Source organism: Microcaecilia unicolor, chromosome 3 (assembly GCF_901765095.1).
Source record: "Microcaecilia unicolor chromosome 3, aMicUni1.1, whole genome shotgun sequence".
Lineage (NCBI taxonomy): Eukaryota > Metazoa > Chordata > Amphibia > Gymnophiona > Siphonopidae > Microcaecilia > Microcaecilia unicolor.
The window spans coordinates 142,843,660-142,862,083 of record NC_044033.1 but is presented as its reverse complement, the minus strand read 5'-3'; the positions used below and the strand labels follow the sequence as shown (position 1 = coordinate 142,862,083).

The 18,424-nt window shown below is 42.0% G+C and overlaps 1 protein-coding gene across 2 annotated transcripts in view; it reads left to right on the top strand.

The window, feature by feature from the left end:
- The window catches only part of PLD5 (phospholipase D family member 5), a 336,130-nt gene that overhangs the window by 205,434 nt on the left and 112,272 nt on the right, over positions 1–18,424 (top strand). For both annotated transcript variants that reach the window (XM_030196423.1, XM_030196424.1), the window contains one exon: positions 6,117–6,244. In XM_030196423.1, coding sequence (XP_030052283.1) covers positions 6,117–6,244 — 128 coding nt within the window. The remainder of the gene's footprint in view (positions 1–6,116; positions 6,245–18,424) is intronic.

The following is an 18,424-nucleotide window of genomic DNA, read 5'->3' as shown; positions in this document are numbered from 1 at the left end:
GCACGGAATAGGGAGGAGTGGAGGGAGGATAGCATGAATTTGTAGTGGAGGAAGTCTGAAAAGGGTACGAGATTTCCTCCAGAGGCGCTCAGCGGATCGGGTGCAGGAGCGAAGGTAACGGATGCAAGGAGTCAGCCAGGGCTGGGGATTGGTGTGTTTTGTGGGACTGGAGATGGATGGCGCGAGGGTGTCCAAAGCAGAGGAGAGAGCGGTATTGTAAGCGGAGACCGCTTTGTCGACAGTTGCGGAGGACGTGATGGAGGGGAGGAGATTAGAGATAGTAGATGATAAGGTGGAGGGGTCAATAGCCTGGAGGTTCCTGGAGGTGGTGGTTAAAGTTGGACGGGGTGGAGGGGGGGGTGAAGAAGTGTGAATGTGATCAGGTGATGGTCGGAGAGAGAAAGAGCTGAGATGTGGAAATTGGAGGGTGAGCCGGAGGAGGAGAGGATGAGGTCAAGACAATGGCCGTCACGGTGAGTAGGGGTGGTGGAGCACAGCTGGAGGTTGAAGGAGGATGTTAGGGTGAGGAACTTAGAAGCATGGGGGTCGGATAGGTCATCAGCATGTACATTAAAGTCTCCGAGAATGAGGGACGGAGATGAGGGGTCAAGAAAGACAGAGAGCCAAGCATCAAAGTCGGTAAGGAAGGAAGGGAAGGATTTATCAGGGGGGCGGTAAATGACTGCCACTCTGAGTGGTAGCGGGTAGAATAGCCGGATGGAATGGGCTTCAAAGGATGAGAAGCAGTGAGACTGCGGAAGGTGGAGGGATTGGAAACTACAGGAGGGTGAGAGTAGTAGCCCAACGTCTCCGCCGCGGCCAACTGGGCGGGGCGTGTGGGAGAAGAGATAGCCTCCATGGCAGAGGGCTGCAACTGAGGCAGAGTCTTCCGGGGAGATCCAGGTTTCGGTTAGGGCGAGCAGTTGAAGGAAGCGAGAGATAAAGAGATCGTGGGTGAGAGACAGTTTGTTGCAGACTGAGTGGGCATTCCACAAGGCGCATGAGAAGGGGAGGGAGGAGGGGGGAAGGAGGGGAATAGAGACGAGATTGGAGACATCCCGGGATCGTTCGCAGGGATAGGACGGGGACAGGTGAGGGGGACCTGGATTAGGGTTAATGTCTCCCGCGGATAGCAGGAGGAGGAGCAAGAGAGTGCGGAGGAGGGTGGGGGAGGTCGGGTGACGAAGGCGACGAAGACGGGGTGTACTTAGGAGGAAAGGGGATGGGTTAATGGCAGGAAGGAAGTGCCGAAGGTTGAGAGCTAGGAAGTAGGAAGGGGACAAGAGGGATGGTGAGGTGAGGGATGGAGGTGAATAGGGTATTGCGGTGGCGGGCAGGGTGGGAGGGCAGCGGGTAGTTCTAATGGTAGACAGTGGGAGTGGGGGGGAAAGAAGATTAGGAAGGGACAGGGCAAGGAAGAGAACATGGACAGGGGCCATAGGTGGTGACTGAGGTGTAACAGGTGACTGTATAGTGACTGAGGTGTTAAGCAGTTAACAGGTGTTAATGGGTGACTATGTAATGACTGAGGTGTTAAGCAGATAGATAGGGCTTGAAGCTAGGTTTTGGGTTGGCAATTAGGTAAGTCAATGGCTGATAAGCTAGTGTGCCCTTCTGTTCCTTTTCAGTCTGTGATGGAAGTTTACTTCTGATTAGCTTGTGTTTTAAGTTGGGTGGCTGTCGGAAGGCCAGTACTGGTGGGGATGGGAATATCTCTTTCAGTAATTCATCCTCCTGGAGTATAGGTTGTAGATCTCTTGTGATTTTCCTCAGTTTTTCCAGCTCTGGATTGTATGTCACTACAAGGGGGATTCTGTCTGTGGGTTTTTTCTCCTTGTACTGTAGCAGATTCTCCCTGGGTGTTTTGAGGGAGGAGGCAATATTCTTGGAGATTATTTTGGGGTTGTAGCCTTTCTGTTTGAAGGATGCAGTCAGGCTTTTAAGGTGTCTGTCTCTGTCCCCTGGGTCAAAGCAGATACGGTGGTATCTTGTGGCTTGGTTTAAAATTAAACAAAGGTAAAACTAAATTTCTTTGGGCAGGTTCACCAGCAGAGGTCTTAACTAACCCAACATTTATGACTGATGGTCGTAATAACCATTTAGAGGCCTCTGTTTGAGTATTAGGAGTTCAGGTAGATAGTTTATTCACTATGGAAAAACAGGTTAATTTTTTCATAAAAAGTTCTTTTCTAGTATTGAGGAAACTAAGATATATTAGGAAATGTTTTGATCCTTCTACTTTTTGTCTTCTAGTCCAAGTTCTTATTTTATCGAGGATGGACTATTGTTATATACAGTGCATTTTTTCTAGCGAAAAAGGTGCCGGTACTCAAATGCCAGGCCACCCTTCAGGTGTAGGGTGATCATTGAGGGACCCACCCCACAATAGCCAGGGCCCCTTGCAACCGGTCACAGAATCTAAGACAAGGCAGAATTGGTGTGTAAAGCCTGAGCTCTTTCATTAAAACTTAGGGACCATTGAGATAAGTGATAGTAGTCTGTTTGAAAAGACTGCTTAGTGTGAATTTTGGAACTGCTTATTTTGACAAACTTCAGTGATTTTGTGAAAAGTATAGACTGGGATTAACTACATGTGTGTTGGCTTATGGTATATCGTTTTGTTTTGGCTTTTTTTTTTTTTTGTGATCAGTCTGTTTTTCTCCACACTATGTGGAGTTTTTTCACACTGTTCTCTTTTTCCCAGTGTCAAGTAAAGCCAGTGATGAGTTCTGGGACTCCTGAGCTGGCCAGCAATTATTGACTTTAACCGGCCATTCCCTAACTGGCTAGGCTAGGGGTGGTGTTTGGACGGAGCCTGTACTTAGCTGGTTAGCGGCGATATTTAGCTAAGGGGCCCTTTTACTAAGTGGTGGTAAGCCCACTGCAGGCTTACTCTGCGCCTATCTGAAGCTAGTGCCGTCCCAACACGGGCACCGGTGGTAGTTCCACCCCCAGCGCATGGCATTTCTGGTACTAGCAGAAATATTTTTAAAATATTTCCACAGGCACTAACCCGGCAGTAATCGGGCAGCACCGCATGCTACCTGGTTACCTCTGGGTTAATGTGGGAGCCCTTACCGCTACCTCAGTGGGTTGCATTAAGTGCTCCCCCCCTCACATGGCCACGCAAGTGAAATCTTACCGCATGGCTATTTCTTTTTTTTCAGCTTTTTTAACAGCTACTGTAAAAAGGGCCTCTGCATGCAGCAGAACCCTTTTTACTGCAGCTTAGTAAAAGGGCCCCTAAGTGAATCAAGTTAAGATAGCAAAAAGGCAGTCCTAAATATCTGCTGAGTTAACCCGGCAGTGGTCTCAATATCGGCCAGTGCCCAGTATCTTCTGGGTTGCTGCAGTAACATGAATATTCAATGCTGGAGGCCAGACATGTTCTGGCATTGAATATCGGGGGGGTTAACTCAGCCTGAAGCTCTGAGTGGGTTACAACCCATGTACCACCACAGACTAAATATCAATCTCTACATGTATAAATGTGAATATAAAAGGCACAATTTATAACAGGTTGCCTAGGCTGAGAGGCTATTCTGTAAAGATAATATAGATGCTTATGTGTCTTTATGAACGAGCCGCACGAAAGTTTCTGAAATTATAGTTACAATACAGCACATACATTTACATCTGCTCCGGAACAGGTAGAAATGTATGTGGTTAGAGTAGAAACGTGTTAATATTTTCTAAATTGCACATGTGCTTCATGAGTTCACCCAGCTCTGATCAAATTGTTCTGAATATGCTACACATGTAGAAATATGTGCCTTCTTGTTATCACATGTACTTTTACCCTGAGGGATAACTTTCTTAGAGGGTTTTTACAGTGTAAAACAGAGTGTACATGTGAAAAATCCTGTATAAAATTATCCCCAGTGAGGATAATTCTATAACAGGGTGCCTACTAGTTATGGCACCTGTTTTAAGCCAATTCTATAAAGAAAGTAGGTACCTAAAACAGTAGGCACATGTGGCCCATAACATGCTATAGCTGGTGTAAAGGCCCATGCCTACATGTTATGATAGAATTCTATAACTTACACATGCACTTGACCCTTCCACCCATGCTCTATCCAAAACTCCACCCACACTCATCCACACTGGCCAAGTACACTGCATAAAATCATAGCGGCTAATATTCAGATTGTAGGAGTTAGCTGGACTGACTCCTGCGGTCGGCGTTAAGCCCAGATATTGAATATCCAGTTTATTTTTGGCCAGTTTCAACTTAACCGGCAAAGTCAATATTCAGCGCTAGCCAGTTAAGTTGAAACCGGCCAAAGATGGGCCTGCTATTTGGGCGGCCCAATTTGGCCACCAAACTTAGCCGGCAACATGCTGAATATTCGTGGATAGCTGGCTATATCGTGCGATAGAGCTGGTTATCTGCTAAGTGGTAACCGGGAATTTTCAGTGGGAGATAAACAACTATCTCCCACTGAATATTCCCGGAATAACTGGTTAAATGCTATTTAACTGGCCAGGAGCCGTTCCTGGCTAGTTAAATAGCACTGAATATTAGGGGGAATAGTGTATTCTGCTAATTAGTATTCTATAAGAGGCCACTTACCTGCATAAGATTATTAAGAACTCACACTCCTGAAAAAATTGAGAGCAGTTAGAAAGTTTTTTGAACTATAAATATTTAGACTTATTGTTCAATTCTTAGTCCTTTCACAATTAGACTACTGCAATCTCATTTCTTAGGTTGTACCAAGTCTCAGAAACCTCAGCTTCAGTTGGTTCAAAATTCTGCAGCCAGATTGATTTGTTCTGCATCTAAACACGATTTAATATCTCCCCTATTGATGCAATTGTGAGTGGAGGAGTGGCCTAGTGGTTAGTGTGGTGGACTTTGGTCGTGGGGAACTGGGTTCAATTCCCACTGCAGGCATAGGCAGCTCCTTGTGACTCTGGACAAATCACTTAACCCTCCATTGCCCCAGGTACAAATAAGTACCTGTATATAATATGTAAGCTGCATTGAACCTGCTATGAGTGGGAAAGCACAGGGTACAAATGTAACAAAAAAAAAAGATTACATTGGCTCCTGGTTGAAGCAAGGTTATATGCTAACGTTTGTGTTTTTGCTTATAAGTTTTTATATGCAGAATTATCTACATATATGCCAGATCATTTCCAACTGTTGTCAGATTTATCCTCAAGCAATATGAGAGAGAAACTACTGCTGGATTTCCATTACCAAAATCCATCAAATCTCTTAAGTTGTTAGGCAATTCATTACCTTACCAGGCAGCACTAATTTGGAACGCTCTTCCTTTATCTATTAGAGGAACTACGTATTATCTTTGCTTTAGAAAACTATTGAAAACTTTCTTATTTAGAAAGTATGTATTAGGCCCAGGGCTTTTTTAGAGGGGGTACTAAGTACCGGCACCTTTTCCATTGTCTGCTAAAATTGACCCATGGTCCCCAAATTTTAATGAAAGAGCTCAGGCTCTACACACCAATTCTGTCTTGTCATAGATTCTGTGACTGGTTGCAGGGGGCCTGGCTATTGTGGGGTGGGTCCCTCAGTGATCACCCCACCCCTGAAGGGTGTCCTAGCTTTTGAGTACTGGCACCTTTTTTGCTAGAAAAAAATGCACTGATTAGGCCTGTAATGATCGTAGGGTATCTAATGTCATTTTTGTTGGTGTCTTTTAATTGTTGTGCTGATTTTATAATAATTTTTATTTCGATGCTCGTATTGTTAGCTACTTTGAACCTGAGTGGTAACTGCAGGTTATAAGATCTTTTTAATATAATGTAATACCACCATTTTACATGTTCTTCTGCCACTTACAACTAGAGTAGCTCCTTATAGAATTATTCCTTGTGGGGATAATTCCATGAAGAATGAACCAGACTGGCTGGTTTGAGAACCCCTGGGCTAATATAAATGTAAGCTATATTGCAACTTAACATCTAGAACATGTATGTAATGTGTTACAAATTTTCTAAAGCCCTTTGACTATGTTTACTTATTTCAACTACAGTATCGGTTCACTGTATCTTGGATCTATGTGTACTGAAGGGGGAGGAAATAATGAGGTAAACTGTATGTTTAGTTCTGCCTGAAATGTGTGCTTTCCCATTAAATCTTGTAGGTGTGGAGGTACAGTATCTGAATATGACTGCTTATACTGAGGGACGACTTCATGCTTCTTTTTGGGTTGTCGATAGGAAGCATATATATATTGGCAGTGCAAGCTTGGACAAGCAGTCACTGGGGCAGGTAAGATCATTAATATGAAAGAGTATTAAAAAAAAAAAAACCCAGCTAACAAACTATCAAGGACTTGATATTCAAAGCAATTTAAAAACCTGGAGAGGCTCCTGGCTGTTTAAATTGCCTGTCGAGGGCTAACCAGGCACTTTCAGTGGCACTTAACCAGAATATAGTGCTGCTGAAAATGTCTGGTTAGCACCAAAGCCTAAATCGGCTAATTTGGGTCTGTTTGGGAGCAAGGTCGACACTTAGCCGGTTAAGTGCTAATTTTTCAGTACTTAACCGGTTAAAATAACTGCATAAAATGCAGTCCTATCTTTATATGGTTCTTCATAGGCAGCTAAGTGCCAAATATTGCACTTAACCAGCTATGTTTTTTCTGGCTCCTTATATCTGGAAATTCAATGGCCTGGTATTGAATTTGGAGTGCAGTGCCAACAGCAGTCAGCAAAACGCTAATCACCACCGGCTAAATATCGGGCCCCAAGTTTCTTTATTTCTTGAAATACTGCCTATCAACATACCATCTAAGTGGTTTAAAATGTGATAAACTATCATTTTAGTAGAAAAGTGGTAGGGAATAAGTGTTTGTCTGTTATTCCAGAGTTATGCCTCATGCTGCGGCCTCGTTTCAGCAATAGAAGAGATCATTGGATGCCAAAAGATTTGTCAAAAAATATGTTTTTTTAGGGCCATTTTACATTTCTAAAATGATAGTTCAAAGTGTAGGTAGGATGGCAAAGATAGCATTACAAATAAAGTCAAAGAAGCTGATATTCAGACCTCGGGAGTTAGCCCGGCTAACTCCTGCGGCTGGCGGTGATGCCGGATAGTCAATGCCAGGCCATTTCTGGTTTTCAACATTGAATATCTGGTCTATTTTCGACTGCTAAGAACATAGCCAGCCAAGTCGATATTCAACGCTGGCTAGCTAAGTTCATAGCGGCCAAAGATAGGCCTGCTGTTGACACAGCCAAATTTAGCTGCCAAACTTAACCAGCAATGCGCTGAAAATCGGCATATAGCCAGTTACATCGCGCTACATAACCAGCTATCCGCTAAGCGCTAACCAAGGGATATTCAACTGGAGACAGCTGGCTGTCTCCTGCTGAATATTGGCAGATAGCCGGTTAAGTACCATTTAACCAGGTGCTGTTCCTGGCCGGTTAAATGGTTTTGATTAGCAGCCGGAAAGCTTATTTGCTGAATAGATGGACTATCGGAAGATGTTAACCAGAAACTTGTCCAAACCTTTTTTTAAAATCCAGATATGCTAACCGGTGTTACTCTTCATTGAGCAAAAAAATTTCTTCCTATTTGTTTTAAAAGTATTTCCATGTAACCTCCTTGAGTGTCCCCCAGTCTTTGTGCTTTTTGAATGAGTAAAAAATCAATTCACTTCTACTCGTTCTACACCACTCAGGATTTTGCAGACTATCTTGAATGCCGCCTCTTTTAATCTAAAATACATTGAAAATAAATCATTGCCAGTGAAAATTTCTTTTATTGTCAGTCTGCTGGAGAAGTCTGTTATTCTTTCTGTTTGGAGAAAGGAATAGAGTTTAGTTCTATAGTATTTTTTCACAATGATGTTTCTGTGGGCAACTCTTCCCTTTCAGGTTGTGAGAAGAGACGGAACACAGTTCTTCTCATGACAGACACAGGGTCCTCCATTATGCTGTTTTGTGCCTTTGTCCTTGACAAAGTAGAAACACATTTCTCACTATTTTATAGACTTCTGTCTCACAAATTAACTCTTCACCTAACAAGATATAAGGTTCAACCTATTTCAATATAATTATGATGCGTGTTGGATATATTTAAATGATAACTATGTGTAATTAATTACCATTCTGCTCTTGAGTTATTTATGGACACTGAAATACAGATTTGCACTTTGAATCTATCAGCTAATAAAGGTGTACTACCACTACAGGGATTAGGTGCAGTGGCAAGAAGGCATGTACTTTTATGCAAAATGGATATAGACACATTTCAGGGGTGGGCTTGGAGTGGAAAGGGGGCGGAGTTGTGTCTCCATACATGTGTAAATTGTGATTTCAGAAAGCAGTGATTCATACGTGGAGATCCACACCGCACAGATATTTCAAGAAAAAAATCGACACATGTAGGGTCGATATTCAAAGTGATTTAACTGGCCAGAAATGGCTCCTGGCTAGTTAAATTGCCTGTCCATGGCTAACTGCTAACTTTCAGCAGCACTTAACTATAAACAGCGCCAAACTAAAAACCACCTATTTTGAGGGTGTTCCGGGGACAGAGTCAGCACTTGGCTGGTTAAGTGCCGATATTCAGCAGTTAGAGGTTATTTTACTAAGGTGCACTGAAAAATGGCCTGCGCTAGTATAAGAGTGTGTTTTGGACGTGCGCAGATCCATTTTTCAGCGCACCTGTAAAAAACGTCTTTTTTTGTATTTTGGCCGAAAGTGGACATGTGGCAAAATGAAAATTGGAGCGCATCCATTTTGAGTCTGAGACCTTACCACCAGCCATTGCCTTACTGCTAAAGTCTCACACGTTAACCAGGTGGTGGTAATCTACACACGTTGAATGCCTTTTACTGCCCGGTTAGCGCCATGCGCCAGAAAATAAAAATTATTTTCCATCGCACATAGTGGACATGTGTAAAAAATGAAATTACTGCCCGGGCCATGCGGTAGCTGGGTGGTAATTCCAAATTGACGTGCATTGGGTGCACATAAGCGCCTATGCAGCTTAGTAAAAGGGCCCCTTAACTGGCCAGGTTAACCGCATAAAAGTCAGTCCTATCTCTATACTGTAACCCATAGTCGGTTAAGTGCTGAGTATAACGTTTAACTGGCTATGAGCTAGCTGACTCCAGAAACCCGGAAATTCAATGCCAGTGCCCAGACATGGCCTAGCATTTAATTTTGGGGTTTAATGCCGGTGGCAGTTGGCAAAATGCTGATTTCCGTCAGCTGAATATCGGGCCCGTAGTTTCCATTTTACAAAGGGAATACACGTGTGTGGGAAAATCTTTCCCTATCAGGTTTTACACCAGTTTAAATGCATACACGCAGAGTAGAAAGCTGCACAGGACTGGGGTTAGCGGGAATCCCACGGGACTCCTGCAGAGATCCCCTCGCAAGTCCACGGGACACCTGCAGGGATGGATACAGGTTCTGCGGGGATTCCGTGGGGATGGATGCAAGTTCTGCAGGGTTCCCATGGAAGTGTAGTGCCAGGCCAGCCTACCTATCCTTTTCTTGTGTCATGGCAATTATAATGGCACAAAAAAAATTAATGGCTGTGGTTGATAGCACTGAAATCTTCATAAGCACTGAGAGGGGAAGCTATCAACATAGGCTACTGTTAAGTTGAGTTATTTTATCACAAGTTGGGTTATTTTAGCACAGGAGACGGGCGGGGATGGAGGAAATTACTTACGGGGATGGGCAGGGATCGAGGAGATTCCAATGGGACAGGCGGAGATGGGAAGAGGGGGGCAACGGGAGAAATGCCGGATAGGGAGAGAAGGGGCAAGGGGAGAAATGCCAGATGGGGAGAGAAGGATCAAGGGGAGAAATGCTGGAAGGGGTAAGAAGGGTCAAGGGAGAGATGCTGAATGGCAGAGGGGGCATGGAAAGATGTAGGATAGGAAGAGAGGGGACAATAGGTGAAGTGTTTGATAGGGAGAGGGGTCAAGGGGAGACATGCTGGATGATGAAAGGGTTCAATGGGAGACATGCTGGTTGGAAGTGAGGTGGAGGAAGAGGGGGCAAAAGCTGGATTGGTATGGGGAGGAGAGAAATGGCAATGCTGGATGGAAGTGGGGAGGGGAGAGAGGGGCAAGCTTTAGGTAGGCACAGTCAAAAGAGGGGGAAATGCTCGAAGGAAATGGGGAGGAGAGAGGTGCAAGCTGTAGGTAGACATAGTAAAAAGAGGGAAATTGAAGACTGGATAGTAAGAAAGAACTAAATGTGAACAAAGGTAGAAAATAAAATTGAAGAAAACTGAAAGGAAAAGGAGGACAGAAAAATGAAAAACAAACAGGAAATCCAGGCAATAGAGTTAAGAGAAGACAAGGAAAGTAGAAACCAGAAACTGGGACCAACACAATTGAAAAGTATGTGGCCAGACCACAAAGGCAGAAAAAAGTATTTTATTTTTAGTTTAAGATAAAGTAGTGTGGTAGCGGTGTAAATTTTTTGTTTTATTTGCAGTTGTTAGTTTGTAATGTAGTGAATGGAATATATCAGTCATTTCATTCAGAACATAAATCACAAAGCATAAATGAATCACAATAACTCAGACAATAACTATTAGGTGGCAAATCTTGGCCACAGCTTTATTATTATAAATAAAACTTTTAAGAATAAATGAACATAAATAACTGAATAGGACCAGACGGTCTCATACTAGTCCATACATTCAATACATAACTCATCTCTTCACAGCCTGTGGTAATGCAAGACTGCAAATAATTTAAATTATTTTTCAACCCCCCCCCCCCCCGCCCCTTTCTTTTAATCTAAAAGCACGGTGGTATCGCACGTGCCTTACCACCACTAGCGAGAGCTGCCAATGTATGTTCCCACTTCCCCACTAAATTGCTGCCAAACCAGGTCTGCCACAACTTTCCAAAAGATCTTGAATGCTACTCAAAAATATATCTTGACCAATATCAGACAAATGTATACCTTCAGCTCTATATAAACCAGCACAGTCAGCTGACAATAAATCATGCGAAAAAACCAAACCCTTTGATAAAACCACAATTTTTGACATTTCCACATTAACCCACTTCCTGAGCCTCTCAATTGCCTCATGTGACGTAGCATCTTTCCAAACTCTGCGCTGAATATTTGAAGACCAAATAATAGAAACATCTGGGAAGTAGCATCAAATCGAAAATAATATCCCTTTTCATTTGTCTAATAAGCTCTACACTTTTTATATAACAAATATCATTTCCCCCACAAATGAATAAAAATAAATTTTGGCAAACCATAGCATTGATTAAGTAACTAAACAACTACCCAATTACCTAAACAAATTCACAATACTACACGAATCACAGTCAGGTTTTTCGATCCAACCATAGCACTGAAACAGTGCTAACCACTCTCATAACCAAATTTAAAGAACTAATTGCAACTGGAAACAATGTGCTACTCCTACAATTCGATATGTCCAGCGCGTTTGACATGGTCAACCACCAAATACTCTCGAACATCCTACACTACTTCGGGATTGGAGGAAACGTACTAAGATGGTTTAAAGGCTTCCTAACAACAAGAACCTATCAAGTAACTTCCAAATCAAAAATATCAACACCATGGAAACCTGAATGCGGAGTACCACAAGGATCACCGCTCTCACCAACCCTTTTCAACTTAATGATGATACCTTTAGCCAAATCACTATCCGACCAAGGACTCAACCCATATATATATGCTGACGATGTCACGATATACATCCCGTTCAACAAGACATAACCAAAATCACAAATGAAATCACACACAGCCTCCAAACAATGAACTCATGGGCGGACGCATTCCAACTGAAGCTAAACGCAGAAAAAACACAATGTCTCATCCTGTCCTCACAATACAACACAAACAAACCCTATACCTTAAACACCCCAGACTACATCCTTCTGGTCTCAGACAGCCTGAAAATTCTGGGAGTCACAATTGACCGAAATCTCACACTCGAAGATCATGCGAAAAATACAGCAAAGAAAATGTTCTACTCAATTTGGAAACTTAAAAGAATCAAATCTTTCTTCCCGAGGGACGTATTCCGCAGCCTAGTACAATCAATGGTGCTAAGCCATCTAGACTACTGCAATGCCATCTATGCCGGATGCAAAGAACAAATCATTAAGAAGCTTCAAACCGCTCAAAACACAGCAGCCAGACTCATATTAGGGAAAACAAAATACGAAAGCGCCAAACCCCTAAGAGAAAAACTACACTGGCTCCCAGTAAAAGAACGAATTGTGTTCAAAGTTTGCACCCTGGTCCACAAAATCATTTACGGAGAAGCCCCAACCTATATGTCAGACCTTATAGACTTGCCTATTAGGAACGCAAAAAGATCATCATGCACATTCCTCAATCTCTACTATCGTAACTGTAAAGGGCTAAAATATAAATCCACATACGCGACCAGCTTTTCATACATCTGCACGCAGCTATGGAACGCACTACCGAAGATCATAAAAACAACACAGGACCTAACCATCTTCCGAAGGCTAATGAAAACAGATCTTTTCAAGAAGGCATATCATAAACATCCATCTTAAATACTAAACAACAACACTATACATGATCTACATAAAACCGAAATCTTATCACATGACAAGCACTACCACTGTAAACCTTATGTCAAATAGGGTCTCTCTAAAGTCGATGACCTAACGTAGGTTATAATCCAATTTATTACTCAGGAACCTTCATGCAATGCCATAATGGACTCTTCTCTACCATGTATGTATGCACATGATATATACACATACCATGATCTGCACCATATATATTATGTTCCATGTATGTTACCATGTATACATGCACCTTAATGCTATACAATTTGTAATTCTATTACCCGGAAATGGCAAATGTAAGCCACATTGAGCCTGCAAATAGATGTGAAAATGTGGGATACAAATGCTACAAATAAATAATAAAGGTAACAGCTGAGCCCATCTCGTACCTCTAATCCCCATCCATAACAATCGAATGTTATAAACTGTCAGTCCCATATGCAAACCCCAATTTGATTTGGCTACTCTTTTTTTCTTGCCCAAAACACATAAGACTGTCCGCACATCCATGCAGTAAATTCCCGGATACTCGATGGGGTAGGCACTGGAAAAGAAGAAAATCAAATAAATCCACTTTAATGAATATAAGTCTTAAAAGCAGATGAATGCTATCTCCCAATTCTCTTAATTGTGTCAACAGAAAGACCTTGAGAAGTAGCATAAGATGCCACCTCTATTCTAAATAAATGTGTCCCATGGTTTTTTTACATTCTCACCCAAATTTTCCAAACTACGGGTTAAAATTGCACTGAATTGAAACCGTGCAAGGGGGGACCTGTCTTTATGACACAACCAATATAATCCTAATTAATTACATATGGACAAGAACATGAAAGCACAATGAACTGGGCAAATAAGCAAATTCTTAACTCTTCTTAAATGTAACCAGGTTCCTACACCCGCTTGATCAGTCTTTGAACAACGAATACAAATATGTACATATTTCCTTTCTAATACCACATCCTGGTATAACAAACCATACTGCCCATCAGCTAAACTTAGAAGAAGCCACCAACTCACTAATTCGTAATGCACCAAAGAATGTCAGAGTAGGCAGCTTTAAACAACACCACTTCATAAGAAGAATTACGAACCAATGAAAGTGTAGTAAACGACTTTACTAGCAATTCAGGAGAACTAGGTTGTCTAAGCAACCTACTAGGTGTATTATTATCACTTTTAACAAAACCTTGAATCATTTTATGCATTATAAAAACTTTCGATGGATCAGGAAAACCAAATAATTTAGACACAAAACTAATACTGGCTATTGAAGCCTTCAAAACACTTTTCGAAAGTTTTAATTCCCATGCCCTGGCTATAAATTTCAGCACTAAATCCAAATTCAATGGCCTCCATGGAACTATTTTTTGTGCACCTAAAACATTCACAAAACGTTTCCATCCTGATTCATAATAAATCCAAGTATTCCTTGACAAGGAGTTTATGAATTTGTCAGTTGAGCTGGAATCACTTCCCAAATGTCTGGTGGAATTACTGTCGGATACTCTTCTGCGCCAGGAGCTAAAGCACAAAATCGTACCAACTGAAACCGAGATAAAGAATCTGCTATGCTATTAGAAACTCCAGGCACATGCTTAGCAGCTAATGATACATTTAATTTCAGATACTGTAACACTAAAATGTTAATACATTCCACCAAAAGAGCAGAATGTGCAGTCTGTTTATTAATACAATCCACTACTGTACTATTGTTGGAATGTATCATCACCCGTCTATTCAGCAATTGAGAACCCCAGACATATAACGCTGGACAGTGGCGTACCAAGGGGGGGCGGTGGGGGCGGTCCGCCCTGGGTGCACGCCGCTGGGGGGGTGCCGCGCGCCGGTCAGCGTCGTTCATTTCCATGCTCCATCTGCCCCGGAACAGGAAGTAACCTGTTCCGGGGCAGAGGGAGCATGGAAACGAATGACGCTGACCGGTGTGCGGCACCCCCCCCCCCCCCCAAGCTGCATGCACCCGGGGGGGAGGGGGTTCTTTCGCCGGGATGGGGGGGTGTCCTTTCGTCGGGGGGAGGTCGCGCTGCACGGGGGGGGGGGGCGGGGCGCATCGGCGATCTGCCCCGGGTGTCAGCACCCCTAGGAACGCCACTGACACTGGAAATAACTCTAAAAAGGAAATGCTTTACACCATCCCCTCTGTACTCAGACAAGAGGCCAACTACCAGCGCTCCAGGCTCCTTTGAAGTATATTCCAAAACCCACCCTGCTTGATGGATCAGTAAACAAATCTAAATCAACATTAGATACTACTGGAAATTGACAAATACAGGTAACATTGAATTCTCTCAAAAATAATTTCCATATATCTAAATCTTCCCTTACCGCACGATTCAAACGAATAAAATGATGTTTTCTCTTGATACCTTTAGTCAGTAACCCCAGTCTTCTAGTAAATATCCTCCCCATGGGTATAACCCCGCAAGCAAAATTCAAATGACCTACTAAACTCTGCAATTCATTTAATGTAATCTTTTTTGCACGTACAGTTATCTCCACTAAATCTTTCAGTTTAGTCAACTTTTTCTTCCAGTAACTGAAACTCCATCTTCAAAGAATCAATTTCAATACCCAGAAATTTCAATCTGGTACAAGGTCCCTCAGAGTTTTCTGTTGCTAAAGGAATACCAAAACGTTTTGCCAGATGTTCAAATGTACCCACCATATCTTGACACAAAGAAGAATTCCTTGGACCGACGAACAAAAAGTCATCTACATAATGAATAGTCAAATCTATTTGCAGTGCTTCCACCACTACCCAATGAAAAAAATGACACAAAAGCTTCAAAATATGCACATGCCACTGAACATCCCATAGGCAAACATTTATCCACATAATACTTCCCCATAAATTGAAAACCCAGCAAATGGAAAGATTCAGGGTAAATAGGCAATAATCTAAAAGCAGATTCAATATCAGCTTTTGCCATTCAATAACCCACATCACAAGATCTTAATAGAGCTACAACTGAATCAAAAGATGCATACTGAACCAAACATGATGCTGGGTTTATAAAACTGTTCACACTTATTCCTTCAGATTGTGTATTAATCTAAATTTTCCTGAAGGACAAATCGGATTCAAGATGGCCGCTTAGAGCGAACATGTGAAAGCAGTGCTCTTAGCGAGTTAGTCCTAGCCCTTTGCAATGCCTAAGTGAAGGGGCAAATCGGCCAGCACGGTGTCTCCAGGCCGACAAGTAGTCCCGGTGACCGGACCTATGGACCTATTCGTTCAGAACCAGCAAGGAAATAGGTCTGTGAGTGGCACGTTGGCGTCAGTCAGAGCAGTTGGAGGCCTTGAACCAGCGCCGGTGCTTGAGACAACTTTAAGTCCGGACCAGAGGACGTCACCCCCGCAGCCACAGCGTGCGAGCACTCCTTTGATGGCGTCTACCACGGAAAAGTCGGTTAGACTCGAGACACCGGAACAGCTTGGGGTGAGCTCGGAGAGACCCACAATCGTGGAAGCTGGAGCCGCTGCGAAACAAACAACTATACTGACGGGGCAACTCTTGGCTACGGGAAGTGAGATAAGTACTCCTTTAAAATCAAGTTTACCTATGCAAATGTTTGCTTCATTAGAAACACCATCTGAAGTAACTCTTGAATCATTGTGGGCCTTGATTGCTTCTTTTGGAAAGGCTTTATGCCCCCAAATAAATCAACTAGAGTTAAAAGTTCAAACTGTAACTGAAGACACGATAAAAATAAAGAATGATGTAAAGTTATTAGATGAGAAAATACAGAATTTTGATCAAAAAGAAAAACAAGTTCAAGATATTCAAGCAACAACGGTTAAAGATTTGACGAACTTGTGCAGGAAAATTGAAGTGTTAGAAAACAATCAGAGAAGTAATAACCTCAGGTTTATTAATTTTCCAAGGATTAAAACAATGTCTCCTAAAGAAATGCTATTAAAATATATGAAAGATATACTTCAAGTTCCTGATGATGCAGTTCCTCTGTTTCTACAAGTATATTACTTGCCGGTGCAAACATCAGGCGAACATGAATCCTCAGAATCCCCTTTAGATGTGACAGCATTACTAGATTCTGAAAACGTTTTTCCTTCTACTCTGATTGCCACGGTGGTGTTGGCACCTGACAAAGGATGGATAATGCGACTTTTCTTTAAAAATAGAAACAAAGACTTTCACGGGTTAAAAATAAGAATATTTCCAGACGTGACAAGAGAGATCCAAAAAAGAAGATGTCAATTTCTTTTAAGTAGACCTGGAGTACAACAGTTGGGTGCTTCTTTCTTTTTGCATTACCCATGCAAATGCATAGTTAGACTACAATCCACTAAGTATATATTTTTTGAACCTAAGCATCTCACTGATTTTTTGTCATCCAAGAGAATTGAAAGAGCAACTCAAGCGTCCTGAAAAGTAAAATTTCTTGACGCTTCACATTTTTTTCGCTTTGTTTTTCCTTTAATTATGATGTTAATTGAGCTTTAAATCTCCAAATCTGTAAATCTTGAATCGTATTTGTGGACTTTAGTGGTTTAAGTATAAATAGGGGAATGATTCCGTTTGTTCTGTATTTACTCCCCTGCTATGCTATTATATTTTCCTTAAATGGATCTGTATTTAACTACTTTCTGTACAAGCATGTTTGCTTGAATTGTAACTTTAAAAATTATAAATAAATAATTTTTTAAAAAATCTAAATTTTCCTTTCTCTTTCTTTGGGATGATACCTAACGGAGAAACGGACCCGCAATTCTACCAAGATCGATTTCTTTTTGTAACTTAACTGAAACCACTTCCTTCATTAATGAAACTGAAAAAGCATTCCTTGCTCTAATGGAGGCCTGTCATAAGGTATCCAAAATTCAAATAAAAAACCCGCAACCAAGAAATTTGCAACCTTTCTATCCGGATAAGCTGAACACCAAACTTTTACAGCCTCAATATTAATTGAAGACGGGGCTTTGCACTGTACCTGCACCAACAAATTTACCTGAGGGACGAAAAAACAAATCTCTCTAACACCTCCTCCCCCAGTAGAACATTTGAAAGCAGGATGATTATTACCACATAAACTACATCCATGGACCTTTCATAGCAACCTGAATTAAAATGAAAGCAAAAATTTGGTTGCCCTCCAACTTTCACAAGAGCAGTGGTACCAGATCCTGAACTACAATTTAACCTTATAGGCTGAGAAAATGCACTACTCACAGCAGACATCGTGGCCCAATTATTACTAAAAGGTTGTTTATTCAAGAAGTTTACTGTTTGCCCAGAGCACATTTGAAATAACCCTGCACGAACAGGAGTCATCTCTGCCAACTATATATCAATGTCCCTATAACCCTAAGCATCAAGCCTCTTTTTTTTGCTAAACTTTTCCTAAATTGTTCATCATAGTTTATCCAAGCCCAACCCCCCATAAGTCCTGTGAGCCCTTAATATTAAATCTGAATACTTCAACAATCCAGAATAAAGATCAGGCCTGGTCTCACCAATAACTGTACCCAAAATAAGAAAAGCCAAAAGCCAATTTGTAATATTCCTTGATACTTTGGCTTTCTTTTTCTTGCTATCTTCTTTATTTTCATCATTACTTTTCTTAACACTCACATCCTGGTCTCTAGCTAATAAAATATGTCAGTACTAATGGAACCCAGCCCGTTTCCTCAACAATGAAACGGGCCCTAGAAAGGCTCTCTTGTAAACGATTTTTTTTGTCTCTCCCCTGCCCTCCCCTCCATGTCCAGCGATTCTTCCCATCTTATTCCCTCCCCTCCATGTCCAGAGATTCTCCTATTCCCTGCCCTCCCATCCATGTCCCGCGATTCTCTTCTGTCCTGTCCTCTCCTCCCATTCCATCCCATCCATGTC